Source organism: Narcine bancroftii, chromosome 3 (genome assembly GCF_036971445.1).
Source record: "Narcine bancroftii isolate sNarBan1 chromosome 3, sNarBan1.hap1, whole genome shotgun sequence".
Classification (NCBI taxonomy): Eukaryota; Metazoa; Chordata; class Chondrichthyes; order Torpediniformes; family Narcinidae; genus Narcine; species Narcine bancroftii.
In genome coordinates this window covers 216,786,827-216,806,697 of record NC_091471.1, presented here as the reverse complement: position 1 = coordinate 216,806,697, position 19,871 = coordinate 216,786,827, and the positions used below count along the sequence as shown (strand labels likewise).

The 19,871-nt window shown below is 43.9% G+C and overlaps 1 protein-coding gene across 1 annotated transcript in view; it reads left to right on the top strand.

Moving 5' to 3' along the window:
* prss12 (serine protease 12) overlaps positions 1–8,967 on the top strand; it is a 180,395-nt gene extending 171,428 nt beyond the window's left edge. Inside the window, exons 12-13 of the mRNA XM_069923133.1 lie at positions 4,546–4,826; positions 7,967–8,967. Coding sequence (XP_069779234.1) covers positions 4,546–4,826; positions 7,967–8,283 — 598 coding nt within the window. The 3' untranslated portion in view covers positions 8,284–8,967. The remainder of the gene's footprint in view (positions 1–4,545; positions 4,827–7,966) is intronic.
* Positions 8,968–19,871: the final 10,904 nt, after the last annotated feature.

The window sequence follows — 19,871 nt, the reverse complement described above, 5'->3', positions numbered from 1 at the left end:
GCCCATTCAGAGCCAGCTCTTCAGCGCTTGACGTCCTGTTTTGCGGAAACTGCCAAAATGGAAGTCAGCCTGAAGAAAACTGAGGTCCTCCATCAGCCAGCTCCCCACCATGACTACCAGCCCCCCCACATCTCCATCGGGCACACAAAACTCAAAATGGTCAACCAGTTTACCTATCTCGGCTGCACCATTTCATCGGATGCAAGGATCGACAACAAGATAGACAACAGACTCGCCAAGGCAAATAGCGCCTTTGGAAGACTACACAAAAGAGTCTGGAAAAACAACCAATTGAAAAACCTCACAAAGATTAGTATATACAGAGCCGTTGTCATACCCACACTCCTGTTCGGCTCCGAATCATGGGTCCTCTACCGGCATCACCTACGGCTCCTAGAATGCTTCCACCAGCGTTGTCTCCGCTCCATCTTCAACATTCATTGGAACGACTTCATCACCAACATCGAAGTACTCGAGATGGCAGAGGCCGACAGCATTGAATCCACGCTGCTGAAGATCAAACTGCGCTGGGTAGGTCACATCTCCAGAATGGAGGACCATCGCCTTCCCAAGATCGTGTTATATGGCGAGCTCTCCACTGGCCACCGAGACAGAGGTGCACCAAAGAAGAGGTACAAGGACTGTCTAAAGAAATCTCTTGGTGCCTGCCACATTGACCACCGCCAGTGGGATGATATCGCCTCAAACCGTGCATCTTGGCGCCTCTGTTCGGCGGGCAGCAACCTCCTTTGAAGAAGACAGCAGAGTCCACCTCACTGACAAAAGACAAAGGAGGAAAAACCCAACACCCAACCCCAATCAACCAATTTTCCCTTGCAACCGCTGCAACCATGTCTGCCTGTCCCGCATCGGACTTGTCAGTCACCAACGAGCCTGCAGCTGACGTGGACATTACCCTTCCATTAATCTTCGTCCGCGAAGCCAAGCCAAAGAAGAAGAGTGTGGACCTGGCAGAGCAGGGAGTGGAGTCACAGCATTGCTTCACAGGGTCCAACTGCATGAAACTAATTCTGATGGCTCCATGTGGAGTGTAACCAGCTTGATAGAGGACCTGATGGTGTTTTTTTTAAATTTAAAAACCTGCAACTTAGAGGTCTGCGTCCAAGATGTACTGTACTGGGCAGCAGTCACGAGGGGTTGCAGACTCAGGGGGGCAGCGCACTGGCGCAGTGCACCAGAAATGGAGAGATCATCCCCATGTTGAGAAGGAGAGGCAGAGAAGGTGACCACAAGGGCAGACCAGCCAGGGTCTCAGAGGTACCCACAGTGGGTGTGGGCGATTTGTGGTCGGGGGACCAACATGGGCTGCAGGCTGCTGGGAAGTGGTTTGTGGGGACTAAGTATCCGAGCTGGAATTTGAGAGTGCTGTGAGGGGAAGAAGAGCTCCTGAGGGCCTCAGGTGCTGAAGGCTTCTTGATCAAAATGATCAAACCTCCAATATGGTTTGGATCTGGAGTTCAGGTTCCTGATGGATCGAACCGGAGTTGTGTTGCTGCAGAGGCTGGGAGAACGCAGGAGGGACTCCTGAAGGGATCCTTGCTTCTCTTTCTCTTACTTCAAGGAACTTCCGACTACAGTAATGGTGATTATTTATCAGCCTTATGGCAGAAGGAAATACACAATAATAAACTTTTAGAATCTAAAAAAAAGAATATTTCCGATGGCATTCAACAGTCAACAACTATGATCTCTGCCTTTACCAAGACTAACAAATAGGTTGAAATTACCCTTTTATAATGACCTGAATTTCATGGTCAGTGGTTCAAGGAGCAAGCAATCGACATTGTCTATACTTCACTGTTCCCAATGTTATTTGCTTCAAAGGCATATCTTCAAAGGGATTGTCAATGCCTGTAGGCACGGCAGCATGAAATTGGCTTCACGTCCATTGACAGAACATTGAGAGAGACAGGCCTATTTTAGCCAATATTTTAATCAATTTGTAGTGTGAAATCAATATTGAAAATCATGCACTTGTGAAAAATTGAATATCATGTTTTGCATATTATTGAAACACTACACCCTAGGGGCCACAGTATAGAGATTTTAATCTTTATTTTAAATTTAAATTTTCTTTTTCAATCTTTTTATTGGTTTTGAGAAATTAATAATATTAGATACATATGATATAAAATCACAATGGGAAACAAGATACAGTGGAACCCTGATTTAAAGCAGCCCGATTTAACGTGAATTGGGATATAACGTGATGGATCATTGAACCCCTTAACGTCCACGTTCCATTCTTTGAGATAGGACGTTAAGCAAGCCTGTTTTAAAAGATGCAGTACCAGGGATGACCACCCTGTGGCGCAGCAGATGTTTAGAAGTGGCGCGTCTAAATGATTAAGGTAAGTACAGTAATGCTTACCTTGGTGGGGAATTCAACTCATTGACGTGTGTTGCCGAGAACGGGGTGGGGGATAGTGAGTGCTGCCGTGGACGGGGGGTGGGTTGTGAAGAGTGCTACCGCGAGCAGGGGGGTGCTGGGGTTGCTGCCACAATCCATGTATGTATATATTGTACTCAATAGTGAAACACCGATTTGATGCCACCCCGGGTTTTTCACGATCCGATTTTCCTGGACCTGAACCATCACTTTATAATGGGGTTCCACAGTACATATGATCCATAATGTCAATAAAAAGGAATTAAAAAAAACTAGAACTTAATGTAATTCTAACCCCAACCTATTATATGAGCAATTACGATCAAAACCAGGCACCAAAACCCGAGAAGTTGATGTTAATGCCACCTGGTTGGAGGGTGTCTAGTCATTAGATGAGGTGTTGGTTCCTCCAATTTGCGGGTGGTCTCAGTCTGGCAGTGCATGAGACCACGGACAGACACGTCAACAAAGGAATGGGATGGAGAATTGAAGTGGGCGGCCACTGGGAGATCCATGCTATCGCGGTGGACAGAGCCAAGGTGCTCAACAAAGAGAGCTCCCAGTCTGCTCCCAAGACTGACTTACCACAGCAGTCAGCAGTGAAGAAAGAAATCTCACCACTGACAGAAAATACTGAGCAAAATTACAATCCACATAACAAATAAATATTTTGTTAATGGTTGGGAATTATTCTGACTTTACTCAAAATATTTCACACTCAGATTAGTTGGAAAATATGAGATATTTGTGAAAATTCATCTGACTTTCCTTGAGTGGTGGGGAAGATTGCTAAACAACATAGATTATTGGAAAAGGCTGAAACACTGACAGCTACTTCAGGGGTTTCCATGTTAGATTGCTTGTGCAAAAATCTCTGAAGATGCTGTCAGTTCCATCAATTTAAGTCATTGCAATGGAAAATTTCCAGTCATTAATAGAGATACTGATAATGGTGTTCATTTTGACACAAATTTTAACAATGCTAATTTTTTTAAGTGATAAGCCTTGCACCTTGTTTAATGTTCTAACTAACTCACCTGATGCTTAACCACTGAAGGATGTAACAATCATTCCACTTTCTTCCCAAATATTCAAAATTAAGAAATATCAAAGAAGCAGGGAAGGAGATTTCTGCATTTATACACACTTCCATTTGAATACTTCAGAGTAATGTTTATCTTCATTACAAATAGAGAACAGGAAGCACTGTTGTTCTGGTAAACTTGTACCTCTCACTTTGTTCGTTTTAGATTGGTCACAGTGTTTGAGCTACCGAAAGAAAACAGAGACACACACCGAGAGCACTTCAGTTTATACAAATCTTTATTACTAAATCTAAAGCTGATTTCAAACTACAATATGCAAGCCCTTCCCAATTATACTTATCAACGCCTGGACTGGTCCCAACTGCTGAAGCGAGGCAACGACCCTACACTTGTAGTAGGTTGTCGGGGCGCCGGTAGCAGCTTCTCCACCTCCCCCAATTGGGATGTTGGTTGGACTCTAGAAGTTCTTCTTCTTGCTGAGAGACGTTTCCACCCCTCAGAGAGTCTGAAACTTCAGCAGCAGGACCATGGCTTATATTACCCAAAAAATGTTTACTCATAGCCCATCACCCTGAATAAATGGTTCACCCTGAATAAATGGTTTACTTATCTTCAAGGTCTCCTGACAGTCTGCCACCAACAAAAGACAACTGCATCTCTGGGCCTCATGGTGTACATTAGATTATGTCTGCTGATTCATTCATATGCATCTCTGGGCCCCATGGTGGAATTTAGATTATGTTGGCTTCATACATTATTCTCAACGTAGGTTTCTGATACTTAAACTTGTATAAGTAAAAGCATGGTCTAAATCCTCCATTACAACTGTCTACCTAGATTTAATTGTGCTTTCTTTGTTGCTTGTTACCTTATTATTCTGATCATTTCTGATCAGTGGCGGGATACACTTTGTAGCAGAGTTAGGGTGCTTCTGAAGCTTGATGCATTCAAGTGATCATTTATTGCAGGCTAACAGGGCATTCTTTTAAGAAAAAGTAAACCCTAGGTCACTGTCATCACTTAAGTTGGAGTTTTTTTTGTTCTATTTAATTAAATCTTCTTCCTAAGTCTCTTCCTTCTCTTCGATAGATATGGCAACAACACAAAAAACTATATTGTGCGTGTTGGTGATTACCACACATTAGTAGCTGAGGAATATGAGGAAGATCTTGAAGTGAAGAACATTATTATCCACAAGAACTACAAGCCTAATTCTAATGATTATGACATTGCATTGGTAAAGCTTGAAGGGGAGCAGGAACACTGCATCAAATTCAATGCCCATGTCCTTCCAGCATGTTTGCCGCACAGGAGAGAACGTACTCAAAGGAAAGGTTCAAACTGCTACATTACTGGATGGGGTGACACAGGTAATCAAGATTATTGCACAGGAACATTCCGATATGCAGCTTTGGAGAGTAAAATGTACCATTTGCTGAGGCTAAATAGTTATAGACTTTCTGGACAAATATGTCTAGAATTCAGATATTTTCCTCACAGTTAATGAATTTATTGATTTAAGTGTTTAGGTGATTATTCACCCATTGAACTAAAACATAATGTTAAGCCACAAGTAATGATGTCAGCCAGCATCAGAAATGTAGGTATTCAGATAGACCAGTGGTTTTTAAACCCTTTCTTTCCACCTATGCCATAGGTGCTCTGTCATTAGTAAGGGATTGCTTAAGGTGGGATGTGGGTGGAAAGAAAAAGTTTGAAAACCACTGTTTTAATCCTACCTAATTGACTCGTTATGGGCATGGTTTCATAACTCCAAAGGAAAATGGCCAATGACAATTTTTCTCAGGCAAAATGTTTCAGTAACAATTGGATCTAGAGCAGCTGTCCCTTCCCACTCCCATTAATCCTTTACTAATCACAGAACAACAATGGCTTGGATTATTTAAGGTGGTATGTGAGTGGAAAGAAAAAGCTTGAAAACCACTGAAGACTAATGGTAAGCGAATCACCCCAAGATTAAAAAGACTTAAATTTATGCCATCTTCTTGAAACAATTAATCATCTGAAGACTGTGTTCCAAACACTTTTTGAATTTTTGAACACTTTATAAGATATAATACAGCATGTTTTTCTATTTCTTGCTTTTCATTGGTAAGTTATGGCTTCAGAATCAGAATCAGATTTATTGTCATGAACATGTCTTGATACTTGTTGCTTGAAATCTGATGTTTGCGGTGGCATTATTATGCAGATCAAGGTGAAAAGTACCTATAAATTACAACTCCGTAAATACAAGATTAAAAAAATAAATAATTAGTGCAAAAAATGTGAAAAAGTCATATAGAGTCCATAGGTTCATTGCCTATTCAGAAATCTGATGGCGGAGGGGAGAAGCCGTTTTTATAACACTGAGTGTGTGTCTTCAGGCTCCTGTAACTCCTTCCTGATGATAGCAGTGAGAAGAGGGCATGGCCTGGGTGGTGAGGGTCCATGATGATAGAAGCTGCTTTCTTGAGGCATCGCCTTTCATAGGTAATGACATAACTAAGCTCAAAAACAAAAAGATGTGAACATGGAATGAGTCCATTCGCCCCACTACATCTGCATCAGCAGTGGGCACCACCCCCCTTTTATAAGCATTTCATCCAAAGCCTTATTCAATACACAATTCAAGGCACATCTGATACCTCTTAAAATAGTTAGTGATTCTGTTTCACCAGTCCACTCCACGCACTCGCCACACTGGTCGACCTCAAATCTTTTCCCCCCTTACCCCAAGTTTGTGTTTCTTGATCCATTCAACTTATTTAGACTAAATTAACATTAAGAGATGAAAATCAGTGCCCATTCCAGTGGACTCCCCTACAATTTCCAGAAGAGTCTGTTTGAACAGTTTTGCCTTAACCCCATACAGCAAGTCCTAACCAAGCTGTGAAGTCTTGTGATTGACTTGGCGGGGTTTGGGAGGAGGGGCAGATATTCTGTTCATTTCAAACATATCCATTGACAGAGGAAGGGGTGGGAACTCCAAATGTTGGAGCTGGAGGTTTCCAGGCTGACTTGGAGACCTGGCCAAAGAGCAGAGATGATAGTTCTAATAAACACCAGCTGATCAACACAGGAGTATCATTGTCTGGCCTCACAAAGATTATCCAAAATATTTTTTTTTAAATTTGGGTTCATGATGAAAATATGGATAGACCCTCTCAGGTGTTTTACCTGGACTTCAGACTCTTTGCTAGGCAGCTGTCATACTAAAACCAGGAACACTCTGTGACATACCATTCTCCCTGTAAACTCTGGTGACTCCACCCACTTTATGTCAGAATATGTTACCTTAGGAAGTTTATAGAGTAACTAATTATAATGCAGGTTGTTACTGTTGACAGTTTACTTATTAATCTTAAACCATGAAAGCAGACATGTAAGTAGATAGAGTGAGACAGAAGGCTTGAAGGCATGCTTGCATTCAATGTTGGTTGGGGGCACTGAGTATAAGAGTAAGGAAGTCAAGGTCAAGCTCATTATAATTTAACTACATGGACAAGTAGGCAAAACAGTGAAATGCTGGTGGAACTCAGCAGATCTTGCAGCATCCATACCTAGGCACGAAACTTCACATATATCCTTACCTCCTATGGACACTGAGAGACCTGCTGAGTTCCTCCAGCATTTCTGTACTTTTTACTCATTGTTTTATTCACATTTAATGATATAATTATCATATGGAATCAGCATATATTCTGTAAAAACAATGCAAAATGTGGCATTTTGAAACAGAACTTGAGCCATGTCTGGCTAATTGGGTACTGAAATGAACTAGACACTGAGATACACTGGATGGTGATATAGAACATTTTAGAGGCATTCCTTTTTTGACAAGAGTTCAATGCATTTTTTTTAAATTAAATTTTAATTACTGCCTTTAAACCTTTAAAACCTTGATTGCCTGAAAGTGGCCTGGTGCCAACTGTATTTAAGGCGTTCTAATTTCAGTTAATTGTCCTGTAACAAGCATTATACCCATATTTCACTCCTTCAAAGAGACTGATGCCAATTTGAAGTGCATTTTTTAATCTTATACCATTCCAGCTGGGAAGAAGCACAAAAGTGCTGGAGAAACTCAGTGGGTCACGCAGCATCCGTAGGAAGTAAAAAGTAATCAACGTTTCGGTCCTAGGCCATTAGTCGTCTATGTTTAATATAGGTGCAAACATTGCGGGGACGTTGGAAGTTTAGGCATCTTCACATCTGTGTTTGGACTGTCTGAGCTGGCACCTCTGTGGTTTGTCATTAATCACTGAATAAATTTATTTAAATTGATGACTTCATTATTGAAAACTATGAGTTCAAAATGAAATGTCTTCCTCATGACTGTACAAAATGTTACTTGCTTTATCGGCTCAATGGGCTAAATGACCTCCTGTTATTTATAGAAAGTACATTTTTACCATTGCCTGCCTGGAATATTCTGTAGTTGAATAAACTGCTAGAGTGGTATCTCAGAAATCTCAGCTAAGAACTGTTCTGGCATCTGTCTCTGCTGCAGGAAGAGCATATTCAAAGACACTGCAGCAAGCTGCCATCCCCCTGCTTCCAAAAAGGAGGTGTGAGGGACGCTACAGGCAGAGGTTCACAGGCAGGATGCTCTGTGCAGGAAACCTGGTGGACCACAAGCGAGTGGACAGTTGTCAAGGAGACAGCGGTGGACCACTGATGTGTGAAAGAGCGGGTCGCTGGGTCGTGTTTGGTGTGACTTCCTGGGGGCATGGCTGTGGTGTAAAGGAAACCCCGGGTGTCTACACAAGAGTCTCCTCTTTTGTGCCTTGGATCGAGCATGTGGACCAGCTTATAAGTATCAAATGATCAGAAGATTGGTGCTGACTGTAGGGTTTCATGCATCTGTTTCTCCATGAAGGAGGACTTCAAATTCCTTCTCCAACGCCAAGAGAACTTCAAGGAGCAAAAGAACAATCTCAGCATGATGCTTCCATAATCAGTCACAACTGAACTGATGTTGATTGAGGCCCTCATTTAGAGGCCTGAAAACATTCTTAGGGAATTTTATCTTGATGCAAATATAATCTTTTATATCTTGTACAACCTAAAATGCATAGTCATTTTGAATTTATTTCTGATTCAATGGTTTCTATTTTAGAAGCACAGAAACAGGCTCCTTCAGTCCTTCACATCTGTGCTGAACCATTTTTTTTGGCCTAGTCCCACTGACCTGCACCCAGTCCATAGCCCTCCATATCTCTCCCATCCATGTACCTGTCCAAATTCTTCTTAAATCTTAATATTGAGCCCACATTCACCACCTCAGCGGGCAGCTTGTTCCACACTCCCACCACTCTCTATGTGAAGAAGTTCCCCCTAAACTTTTTTTCCTTTCACTCTGAACCCATGTGCTCTGTATCATCAGTGGAAAAAAGCCTATTGACTCTGTCTATCCCCCTCACAATTTTAAATACCTCTAACAAATCACCCCTCAATCTTCTACACTCCAGGGAATAAAGTCCAAATTCCCTTTCCCTGTAACTCAGTTGTCCCAATAAATAAATAAATAAATAGATAGCAAATAGTTGGACTAGAAACTCACTAGTAAGAATAATAGAACTTATTTATTGAAATGTGTTCACATTTTAGACAGGCAGTGGTGCCCCATTGTGGAGAAACTCTATACTGCTGCATCACTTCAGATCTGTAGAGGAACAGCACATTGAATAACCATAGAACCTTGCTGTCTTTAAAAAAAAACACCTACCCAGTGTTTTTAATGATAATATGGGGGAGAGTAGGCCAGTACCAACACTCAATGCCAACAGCATTTAAATCCAAATTAACTGGGAGAATTGTACTAGCTTGGAGAAGGAGATGTTGTCTTCTACAGTTTCACTCAAAGCAAACATCACGAAGGAGCGTTCAGTCAAGTGTTTGCTTCTCCTGACATTTTGTTGATTACTGGAAAAATTGTGTAAACTTGTCTTGAAATTGAATAAGCTTGCCACAATTATATACACAAAAGCTACAAATGAAGATGGCTTGTCAACTTGCTTGGTTTCAATTGTGGCGTGAGTTCGATGGAGAAAGAAGGTGCCTGCAGAAGTTCAATAGAAATGAACCCAGGGTGCACTGCTAAACAGCTCTCAGCAACGGCAACCTGGCAAATTCAGAGTGGAGTTAAACAGCCTGTAAAAACTTGGTGAGGCAGTGTGTAATAGTTTTGATAGAGGGCGTGTAACCCTAAGTATGTGTGAGGTAATATTAGAAAAACAACAATAAAAGCACAAATGCATCACTAAATCTTTTGAGGATGTGAATCTATTATTCCAAATTACTTGTATCAAACGGTACCAGCCTCCCAATGTCTTTGCTAACCATGCTGCCAAACTAAAATAATCCGATCTACCTGCATGAGGCCCATATCCCTTTATTAAATGAACATTGTATTGTCTAATTTCAGGTCATTCCTACCCCAATTTGATTACACTGTCCCCGCCTCTCCTTTTACTCTCTCTCCCTCTCTCTCTCTCTCTCTCTCTCTCCCGCGCTCTTTCCCCACCCCTGTCCTTTATCTATCTCTCCACCTCGCACACCTTCTGTCCTATAGTCAAAGATCTCCATCCCCCTCCACGGCTTCCTCCCCCCATAGTATATGTAATTTCACCTATTCTATCAGTCTTGATAAAGGGTTCACCTCCAAAATATTGACTGACTCTTTCTTTCCTTGGTTGCTGAGTTCCTCCAGCAATTATTTGTTGACCCCCCCTCTAGTACTTGCCTGATTATGTGCTCGTCCACATTCTTCTTAAACATTGCTGTTATATCCGCTTCTCCTGACATGTTAGCCCTCAATACAAAAATGTAATTAATCTTCATAAACTTCCTAGCTTAGAGTAGCCATTCTCAATGGGGACCCCTACAGCCTTCTTTTCTTTTTACCTCACGTAACCTAATTATTTTTTATGTCTTGCATGTAGTTGGTGGGAGAGGACAGGTGAAACTAAAACTTGACTGCTTCACAGGGAAGGTGGCCCATAAACTTTGACCAGAGTCCTCGTGGGGTGGGAGAGGGGCATAGCTGAAAAGAAAATAGTTGAGATTGGCTGCCTCAGTGCAGGGAAGTCTAATGAAGTATTCACTTTAATTATGAAAATTTAATCAGAACATAACTTGAATATGAAACAAAGATCATACATTCTGCCTTAGGTTCCTCAGGAAGCTTCCCAAACCACCTGGAAAGTAAGATTGTTAACTTCTCCTCAAGTACATCCTGGCCATCAGTGAATGAGCCCATCCCAATTATTGCAGATGAAAGGAATAATTGTCCCCCCATTGAGATTCTAAGCATGATTTTGCAGTCCATAACATTTTTCTCAGATTCAGTGAAGGGGGTTGAGTGTTCTTTGCATTTCTTTTTAAATTTTCTAATGTGGTTTAAATTTTTTGCAATTAAATTTAAATTTAGATTTTAAATTTGGACATACAGCACACGAATAGGCCCTTCTGTGGCCCCCAATTACACCCAATTAACCTACAACCCTTGTACAATTTGAATAGTTGGACAAAACTGTAGCCCCCGGGGAAAATCCATGCAGACACGGAGTGAACATACAAACTCCTGACAGACAGCACTGAATTCTTGTTTGTTAATTAATGCTCTCCTCTCTCAAAGACGCCAGCACAGTGCAGGAGTGATTCATGTTTGTCAGCATTGACATAGGGACAAGCTCACGTAGCACATTTTGCCCTTTTACCTGTGGCCTGGCTGCCCCTGGTCTTCAACACTGTACTCCTTGAGGGAAATCTGCAGTGAGCAAAAAGTTACCTTCCTCAGGTGCTGAACAGCATTACCCAGCGACCAATAGACTTCTGTCAATTGTAAACCAGAAGAGCAGACTGGAAAATTGGCATTCTAGCACAAGTAGTTATTCAAATATGATAGTAGTAAACACAGGCTGGACACTAAAGGATCAATCCACTCGTTTCACACTGCTGAAGTGGACCTTTATCCATTTGGTGCATGGTAGATGCAAAGCATCAAATTGGAGGTCAATACAGAGAGTCCTTTTTCATTTAGACATACAGGCATACAGCACGGTAACAGGCCCTTTCAGTCCACGAACCCAGGTTCCCCAATTACACCTAACTGACCTATAACTTCCAGTGTGTTTCAAATGGTGGGAGGAAACTAAAGCCCCCAGGGAATGCCCTCACAGACACAGGGAGAGCATACAAATTCCTTACAGACGGTGAGCAGTCCCAATCACTGTCGCTGTAACAGTGTTGCACTAACCGACATGCCAAACATGCCCCCTTATTCATTCATTAGCAGAAACAAATTAAAGTAAAGCAGGCACAAGCAGAATGGCCCTTGTTGGAGCGGAAAGTGTGTGAGTGGCTCAGTATGGGAGTGGTGAGTTCAAGGCTTTGGTTCGAGAGGCATCAGCAAGCAGAGGTAAGATCTTTTCATTGAGATTTCAGATTTATTGACAGTACATACACAACATCACATACAAACCTGAGATTCTTTTCCTGTAGGCGAGGGAGAATTACCATGTGGCCACTGCAAAAAAAAACTGACTCAATGTGTACATGTAAAAAAACTGACTGTGTAATAGAGAGAGAGTGAGAAAGAGAGAAATAAATCAATAAAGTGCAAAAGTAAGAGTCCTTGTATGAGTCCCTGATTATGCTTGTCATTGAGAAATCTGATGGTGGAGGGGTGGCAGCTGTTTCTGAACCTGGTGGTGCAAGTATTGTGACACCTAGACCTCTTTCCTGATGGCAGCAGTGAGAACAGAGCATGTGCTGAGTGGTGTGGGTCTTTGATGATTTCTGCTGCTCTCCGAATGGTAGCCTTCCATGTAGATGTTGTCGATGGTGGGGAGGGTTTTACCCATGATATCCTGGGCTGTGTCCACTACCTTTAGAATAGCTTTACACTCAGGGGTATTGGTGTCAGCATACCAGAACGTGATACAGCCAGTCAGCACACTTTCCATCACACATCTGCAGAAATTTTCCAGGATTTATGGTGTCATACCAATCCTCCGCAAACTCCTAAGGAAGTAGAGGTGCTGACATACTTTATTCATGATGCCATTGGTGTGTTGGGTTCAAGAAAGATCATCTGAGATAGTGACTCCCAAGAACTTACATTTCTTCACCCTCTCCACCTCTGATCCCCCAACGATCACTGGATTGTATACTTCTGGCTTTTTCTTCCTGAAGTCTACAATCAGCTCCTCGGTTTTGGAGCAAGTTTGTTGGTGGTGCACCATTCAACCACGTTTTCAACCTCCCTCCTGTATGTTGACTCATCACCCCTTTTGATACAACCCACTATCGTGGTATCATCAGTGAATTTGTAGATGGTGTTGGTGTTGCACCGAGCCCCACAGTCATAGGTATATAGTGAGTAGAGCAGGAGGCTAAAGGTGCAACCCTGTGGTGCTCCAGTACTGATGGAGCTTGTGGAGGAGATGTTTTTACCAAAATTCATTGTTTGTGGTCTGTAGGTGAGAAAATCAAGGATCCAATTACACAGTGGGGTGTTTTTGTATGTAGAGGAAATGTGGCCTCCCTGCCTGTCTTGAATGTGTGTATTGCGAGTGGCCACACATCCTCCCCGTCTGAAACATATTGGAAGTCACATCACCTGGTAATCAAGGTTGGACTCTGGCCACCCATTAATGCATGCCTTGCCATTGGCTAATTTAAATCTCCTAAGGTCATTATTGGCTTGAAGCACAGATTAGCACTGTATATAACACCAATGCACAGCACATTCTTTCTCTCTGCCTAGTGGTCCAAATCCCAGACATCACTCCTTTCCAGGTCACTATTGTGGATATCGCTGGAAGTGTTGCCTGTAAAGAGTGCACAACATTACAGGTGTGCACTACACTGAAGATGAGCCATTAGGTCAATACTCACAGAGAGCCACAACCCTATTGGTCAGGGAACCGGGTGTGTGTGTAAGAGTCCCTGTTTGTAGTGTGTGAGCGTGTTGAGTATAGGTTTACCATTGTCAGAATCCAACTAAAGTCTGAGGTGAATGTCTATATTGTCGCTAAAATGAAATATTAATCAAGTACCGTTTAACATTCTCCCCCATTTGTCTCCTGTGTGTTAATTAAAGTTATGTATGATATGACTAGACTTATCTCCGTGAGCCCACTGAACCTGATATTCTTTCCCAACATAATAATTGGTGCTGCAAGCAGGGATCAAAGAGTTTCGGTTGGACATATGTGGAGTCTTAATCATGTGGGAGTGGAAGATCGTTCTAACAAAGTGGGATATCGTATTAACAAGTGTGTGTGTGGGTGTCCTGTCGGGTACATGTGTGCTTATGTATCAGTTCACCAACGAGGGCAGCAGGAGGCGACCCACAGATAGGGAAGGGACCTCAGGGTTGGATTGTAAAATCCGCAGGTAGACCAACCATTTGGCAGAGTGGCTGGCAAGCCATGCCATGCCAGATGATTGGGTCAACAGGTTGGACCCCACAGCTAGAAGATAGTCTCCCACGTGGTCTCCCACCTGGAGTTACTGGGTTTTCCCAATGCCGGGGGAGTTGTGGGGGTGTCCTGTGGTTATTGATATTCCTGCTTAGGTACCAGTGGGGTATCATATCCAAGTTAAATAATGAGGGTGCTCAGAAAGATAGGGAGATGGAATCCCTGCAAGATCACTGTTGGAAACTGCAAGAGGCAGTGATGATTGCCCAAGGGCAAGTGACCAACTTAGAAATTAAATCATGGAGGCACCTTCCAAGCTGATTGAATCACAGCAGCTGCAAGCAGCTCATCGGTCTGGCTCATAGTTTAACTCAGGAAAAGTCCGAGCCATGGTTCAGCGGGGGGAGTTGATCAACACATGTTTGTGGGATGGGTTTGTGTGGATGGTGATAACCCTGACGAAACTGGGCCCCATAGCACACTTCCTCCTCCCTGTGCGCCCAAGCCTTTACAAACCTGACCAGTGACCACACAGTCCTAGGTCTGCCACGTAGGCACCCTGATAACCCTCCACTTGCAAAGGGAAGGTAGCTAAAAATGGGAGGACCTAGTGTGTGCATGTAGGTGGTCCCTGTGAGATGTGAGTCCCAGGATTACTTTGCTAAGTAGCTAACCAAGCGAGGGGACCAATATCACCTGTGATCAGGCATACACTTAACCATGCCACTGCTTTGGTTGGGAGATGAGGGGGCTCCCAATTCCTTTCCCATTCATAAGGAAATGAGCGTCCTGAGTGGTCTGTCTGACCAATAGATGATTGGCAATGCCTTGTGGGTGCCACCAGAAGGGGGGGTTAATGATGGCACTATCCGATGAGAATGGTTGGTGGCTGTAGTCCTGGCCAGGTTCCTTACCTTCCTACAATGGGGCCTACATGGCCTGCCGCAATGGCAGACCATTGGCATGGGGACACGGGTTATTAGGAAGTGGGCACTGATCTTTGGGGGTGTCCACTTGCACCACTTCCCAGGGAGCACGAAGGTGACTGGTGCCTTGGTGGGCTATTTAGTCATCACTGCACAACCTGACCTTAGAGGGATGGTCTTGCCCCTCATGGGACTGACAAACGGGAAAACGGTCCAAGAAGCCATTACGGTCCTGGAGGGATCGGAGAACACTAAGCAGGAGCACCCACTCAAGTCTGCAGGGCTGAGACGGAGTTTGGCGATGTCACCCTGCTGGTGTCTCACAGAGGGAGCAGAGTGAAATAGTGATCGAGTACCATTTAATGTTCTCCTCTGTTTTTTTCCCATGTATTAATAAAAGTATCTCTCTGTGAACCCATCGAACCTGATACTCTTCCCAATACGTATTGAGTCTCAGTTCCCAGGAGTTTGCTGTTCAGTTTTGAGGGGATGATGGTGTTAAACGCTGAACAGTAGTCGATAAAGAGCCTCCTGATATATGTATCTTTTCTGTCCAGGTGTTTCAGAACCTTGTGTAGAGCCAATGAGATGGCATCTGTTGTAGGCCTGTTTCAATGGGCCCATGTCGCCATTCAGACAGGAGCTGATATGCTTCAACACCAGGCTTTCAAAGCCCTTCATCACTGTGGATGTGAGTGCTACTGGACGATAGTCATTTAGGCAGGTTACTACACTCTTCTTGGCACTAGTACAGTTGATGCCTGTTTGAAATAGATGGGTACCTCACCTGCCCGAGTGAGATGTTGAAGATATCTGTGAATATGCTAGCAAGTTGGTCAGTGCAGGTTTTTAATACTCGGCGGGGTACTCTGGTTAGACCAGATGCCTTCCTCGGATTCATTCTCCTGAAACTAGCCCATAAGTTATCCTCGGATAAGGACAGGAAAGGATCATCAGGGGACATGAGGGTATGCAGAGGTGGTTCTTTCTTATACTTGTCATTAAATCAGACGTAGAAGGCAATGACTTCATCCGGGAGTGAAGCTTTGCTGTTTCATACTGTGCTGGATATGCGTTTGCAGCAAGTTATGTCATTTGGAGCCTGCTATAGCTGCCAGGCATCCATTTTCAATCAGAAACTCCACTTTGCCAGGAGATGGCTTTCTGAAGATCATACCAGTTCATTATATAATAATCTGGATCTCTGGACTTAAATGCCTTGTGATCTGGCTATCAGCAGGTTCTGGATGTCATTGTTCATCCAGGGCTTCTGGATGGGGAAAACCCTGAAGGATTTAACGGGGACACACTTGTCCACAGCTGTTTTGATGAAGTCTGTGACAGCCCTGGTATAATCATTCAGATGCTCATCTGAGTTCTTGAATAATGGATTCATTGACTCAAGGAAGTCTTGTAACTGTTCTTCAGCCTCCTGTGATCACCTTCTACCTGTCCAAGAGTTGTAACCTAGAGTAGACAGCAACTAGGGTAGTGATATGCTCCAGATGCAGGATGTGGGAAATATGGGAGAGCACATTGTCCCTGATGACTACACCTGCAAAAGGTGCATCCGGCTGCAGATCCTCACAGACCGTGTTAGTGAACTAGAACTAGAGATGGATGAACTCCAGAATAGTCAGGAGGCAGACAGGATAATAGACAGAAGCAATATGGAGAAAGCCTTACCCAGGTGACAAGAGGCAGGTTACTGAGTGAATTTTAGATGGAAGGGGAATAGGCAGTCAGCGTCTGTGGCCGTTTCCCTCAACAATAAGTCAACTGTTTTGGATACTGCTAGGTGGGGGGGGGAAGATCTAACAGGGCCAAGTTATAGTGGTCACGTCTTTGGCACAGAGTCTGTCCCTTCAGCTCAGAAGGGAAGTAGTGGGGGAGGGGAGAGGAGAGGAGAGCTGGTGTTTCAACAGGTAGGGGAACAGATTTCAGGTTCCATGAACAAAATGGAGACAACTCTCTCCCGGTATGTTGCTTTCCAGGTGCCAAGGTCAGGGATTTCTCAGTTTGAGTTCACAGCATTCTCAAGTGGGATGTGAGCAGCCAGAAGTTGTTTCCAGATTGGTACCAATAACATAAGTAAAAAGGGAGTAGGGAGAGTTAGGAAGGAAGTATAAAAGCAGGTCCTCAAAGATGGTAATCTCTGGATTACTGCCTGTGTCATGTGCCATTGAGGGTAGGACTAAGAAGTTACGCCAGATGAACGCATGGCTGAAGACTTGATGTAGGGTAGAGGTTCAGACTCGTATCTCTTCTGGGGAACAGTATGACCTGTAAACAAAAGAAAGGCTGCACCTGAACGGGAAAGGGACCAGTATCCTGATGGGCAGGTTTGCTCAGGCTGTTGGGTAGAGTTTAAACATGTTTGGCTTGAGGATGCAAACCAGAGTGAAAGGGCAGTGAACAGGGCAGAAGATGCACAAGTAGATACACTGTGTAGTCAGATTGTGAGGAGGGGTAGGCAATCAATAGGGCAACGTTACAAGCGTAAGATTAAAGATTTAACAGGGTACTGAGGAAAGAAAATTGAAAAGGGTGATGAATGCAGCAATATAGGTCTTGTATTTTAATGCCCGCAGTATAGGTGATAAGATTGATGATCTTGGAGTACAGCTGGAAGTTGGCAATACTGAACTGTGCCTGAAAGAAGACCATAGCTGGGAACTAAATATCCATGGGTACACAGTCTATAGGATGGAGAGGAAGGTAGGCAGAGAGGTTCTACAGGTTAAAATTGGAAATAAATCTTTGGAGAGAGGAGACATTGGATCAGAAAATATAGAATTAAGAAACTGTAAGGGTAAAAATACCCTGATGGGAGTTGTATACATGCCTCCAAACAGTAGTGAGGAGGTGGTATGCAATTTATAGAGGGAGATGGAAAACACATACAAAAAGGGCAATTAGTCATGGGGATTGCAGTATGCAGGTTGATTGGGAAAACCAGGTTTGGTACTGGATCCCAAGGAATTTATCAAATGCCTTCAGGACGACTTCTTAGAACAACTTGTGGTTGAGCCAGCCAGGGAAATGACAATTCGGGATGGGTATTGTGCATCGAATCAGAGTTGATAAGGGAACCCTTCGGAGGCAGTGATCATGATAGGGAAAAATTTTGTCCTGCAGTTTGAGAGAGAGAGAAACTAAAATCAGATGTGTCCATATTCTTTCTTTGGCTTGGCTTCGCAGATGAACATTTATGGAGGGGTATGTTCACGTCTGCTGCAGGCTCGTTGGTGACTGACAAGTCCGATGTGGGACAGGCAGGCATGGTTGCAGCGGTTGCAAGGGAAAATTGGTGGGTTGGGGTTGGATGTTGGGTTTTTCCTCCTTTGTCTTTTGTCAGTGAGGTGGGCTCTGCGGTCTTCTTCAAAGGAGATTGCTGCCCGCCGAACTGTGAGGTGCCAAGATGCACGGTTGGAGGTGAGATCAGCCCACTGGCGGTGGTCAATGTGGCAGGCACCAAGAGATTTCTTTAAGAGGTCCTTGTACCTCTTCTTTGGTGCACCTCTGTCTCAGTGGCCAGTGTAACAAAGATGACTGAAGAGGTGTGTGAGATGAAATGGAAAGGCACACCAGCAGGGAGGATGGCAGAGCAGCAATGGCTGGAGTTTCTGCGAGAAATAAGAAAGGTACAGGATAGATATATTCCAAAAAAAGAAATAACTGAATAGAAAAATTGCACAACTGTGGCTGACAAGGGAAGTCAAAACCAATGTAAAATAAAGGGCATATACTGAAGCAAAAAAAAAGGGAAAGTAGAAGGCTGTGAAGCTTTTAAAAGTGTACAGAAAGCAACTAAGATGGTCATTAGGAAGAAAAAGATGAACTTTGAAAGGAAGATGGCAAATAAAATCAAAAAGGATACTAAAATTTTAAAAAGCATATTAAGAGCAAAAAGTGGCTAGAATGGATATAGAAACATGACACCTGAGATATTGTAATGGGAGACAAGGAGTCAGCAGAGAAACTGAATAAGTATTTTGCATCAGTCTTCACTGTGGAAGCCATTAGCAGAATACCTGACATTCAAGGTGTGGTGGTACACCACCAGCCTCCTGCAGGGGGCGACTTCTGTACCTGCAGAAGAATATAAGAGGACAGGGCAACACCTGGCCGGCTGTCAATCAGCCAACCTGAATGGACAAGCTGCACCTGGTTGACTGTCATTCACCCTCCGGGTCCGGCCCTTTCGGAGTCAGTCTCAGAGCTTGCACCAGTATTCTCACACCAAATGTAGTGAAAGTTTAAGTGGAATAAAGCCTGTAGAACAGACTTTATGTATTGTGAGTTTGCTTCTGTTTGATAGCGCACCACAATTTATTCCACTTAAAATTTTTAAGCTATCGTGGAGAAGCTCCTGAGTGTATCTACTCCCTGGCCAGAACAGTGGAGGTAGTCCAAACCCTGGAGGCAGCAGCCCTGCATACTGAAGCAAAGATGGTACAGATGACGATGATGACGTGATCAACACTGGCACTGACTAGGCCAGCCTACTGATGCACCCCATGCCTCCAGACACCGCTGATCGCCACCCTCCGCACCCCACTTAGATGGGGAGCATCACTGGTCGACATTCACCTCTCACAAAACCCGCAGAGATGCTGCCTCCACCACCGGGGAACGATGACTCAGACCCCAAGATGGTCCTAGCAGCCACCACCCTGACCAGGGACATCCCCCATGACCTCGGGTGCTCCATGATGGACGTCAAAATCAACAGGCAGGTTACAAAGTGCCTAATCGACAGTGGCATCACCGAGAGTTTCATTCACCCAAGCGTGGCCCACTCCCTAAAGCTCAGAATCCACTCCACCACCTTCCCTATCGCCGTCACCAAGGATCGGGCTATCAATACCCTCAGGCGCTGCTTGGCTGATCTGACTGTGGGGGTGGAGGGGAGACATACACTGGGTTAAGGCTCCTGGTCTTGCCCAAATTCTGCATCCTAGTCCTCCTGGGCTAGACTTTCAATGCTACCTGCAAAGCATCACCCTCGCCTTCAGGGGGGCCATACCCCCACTTACGCTCCACAGTGCACCATCCA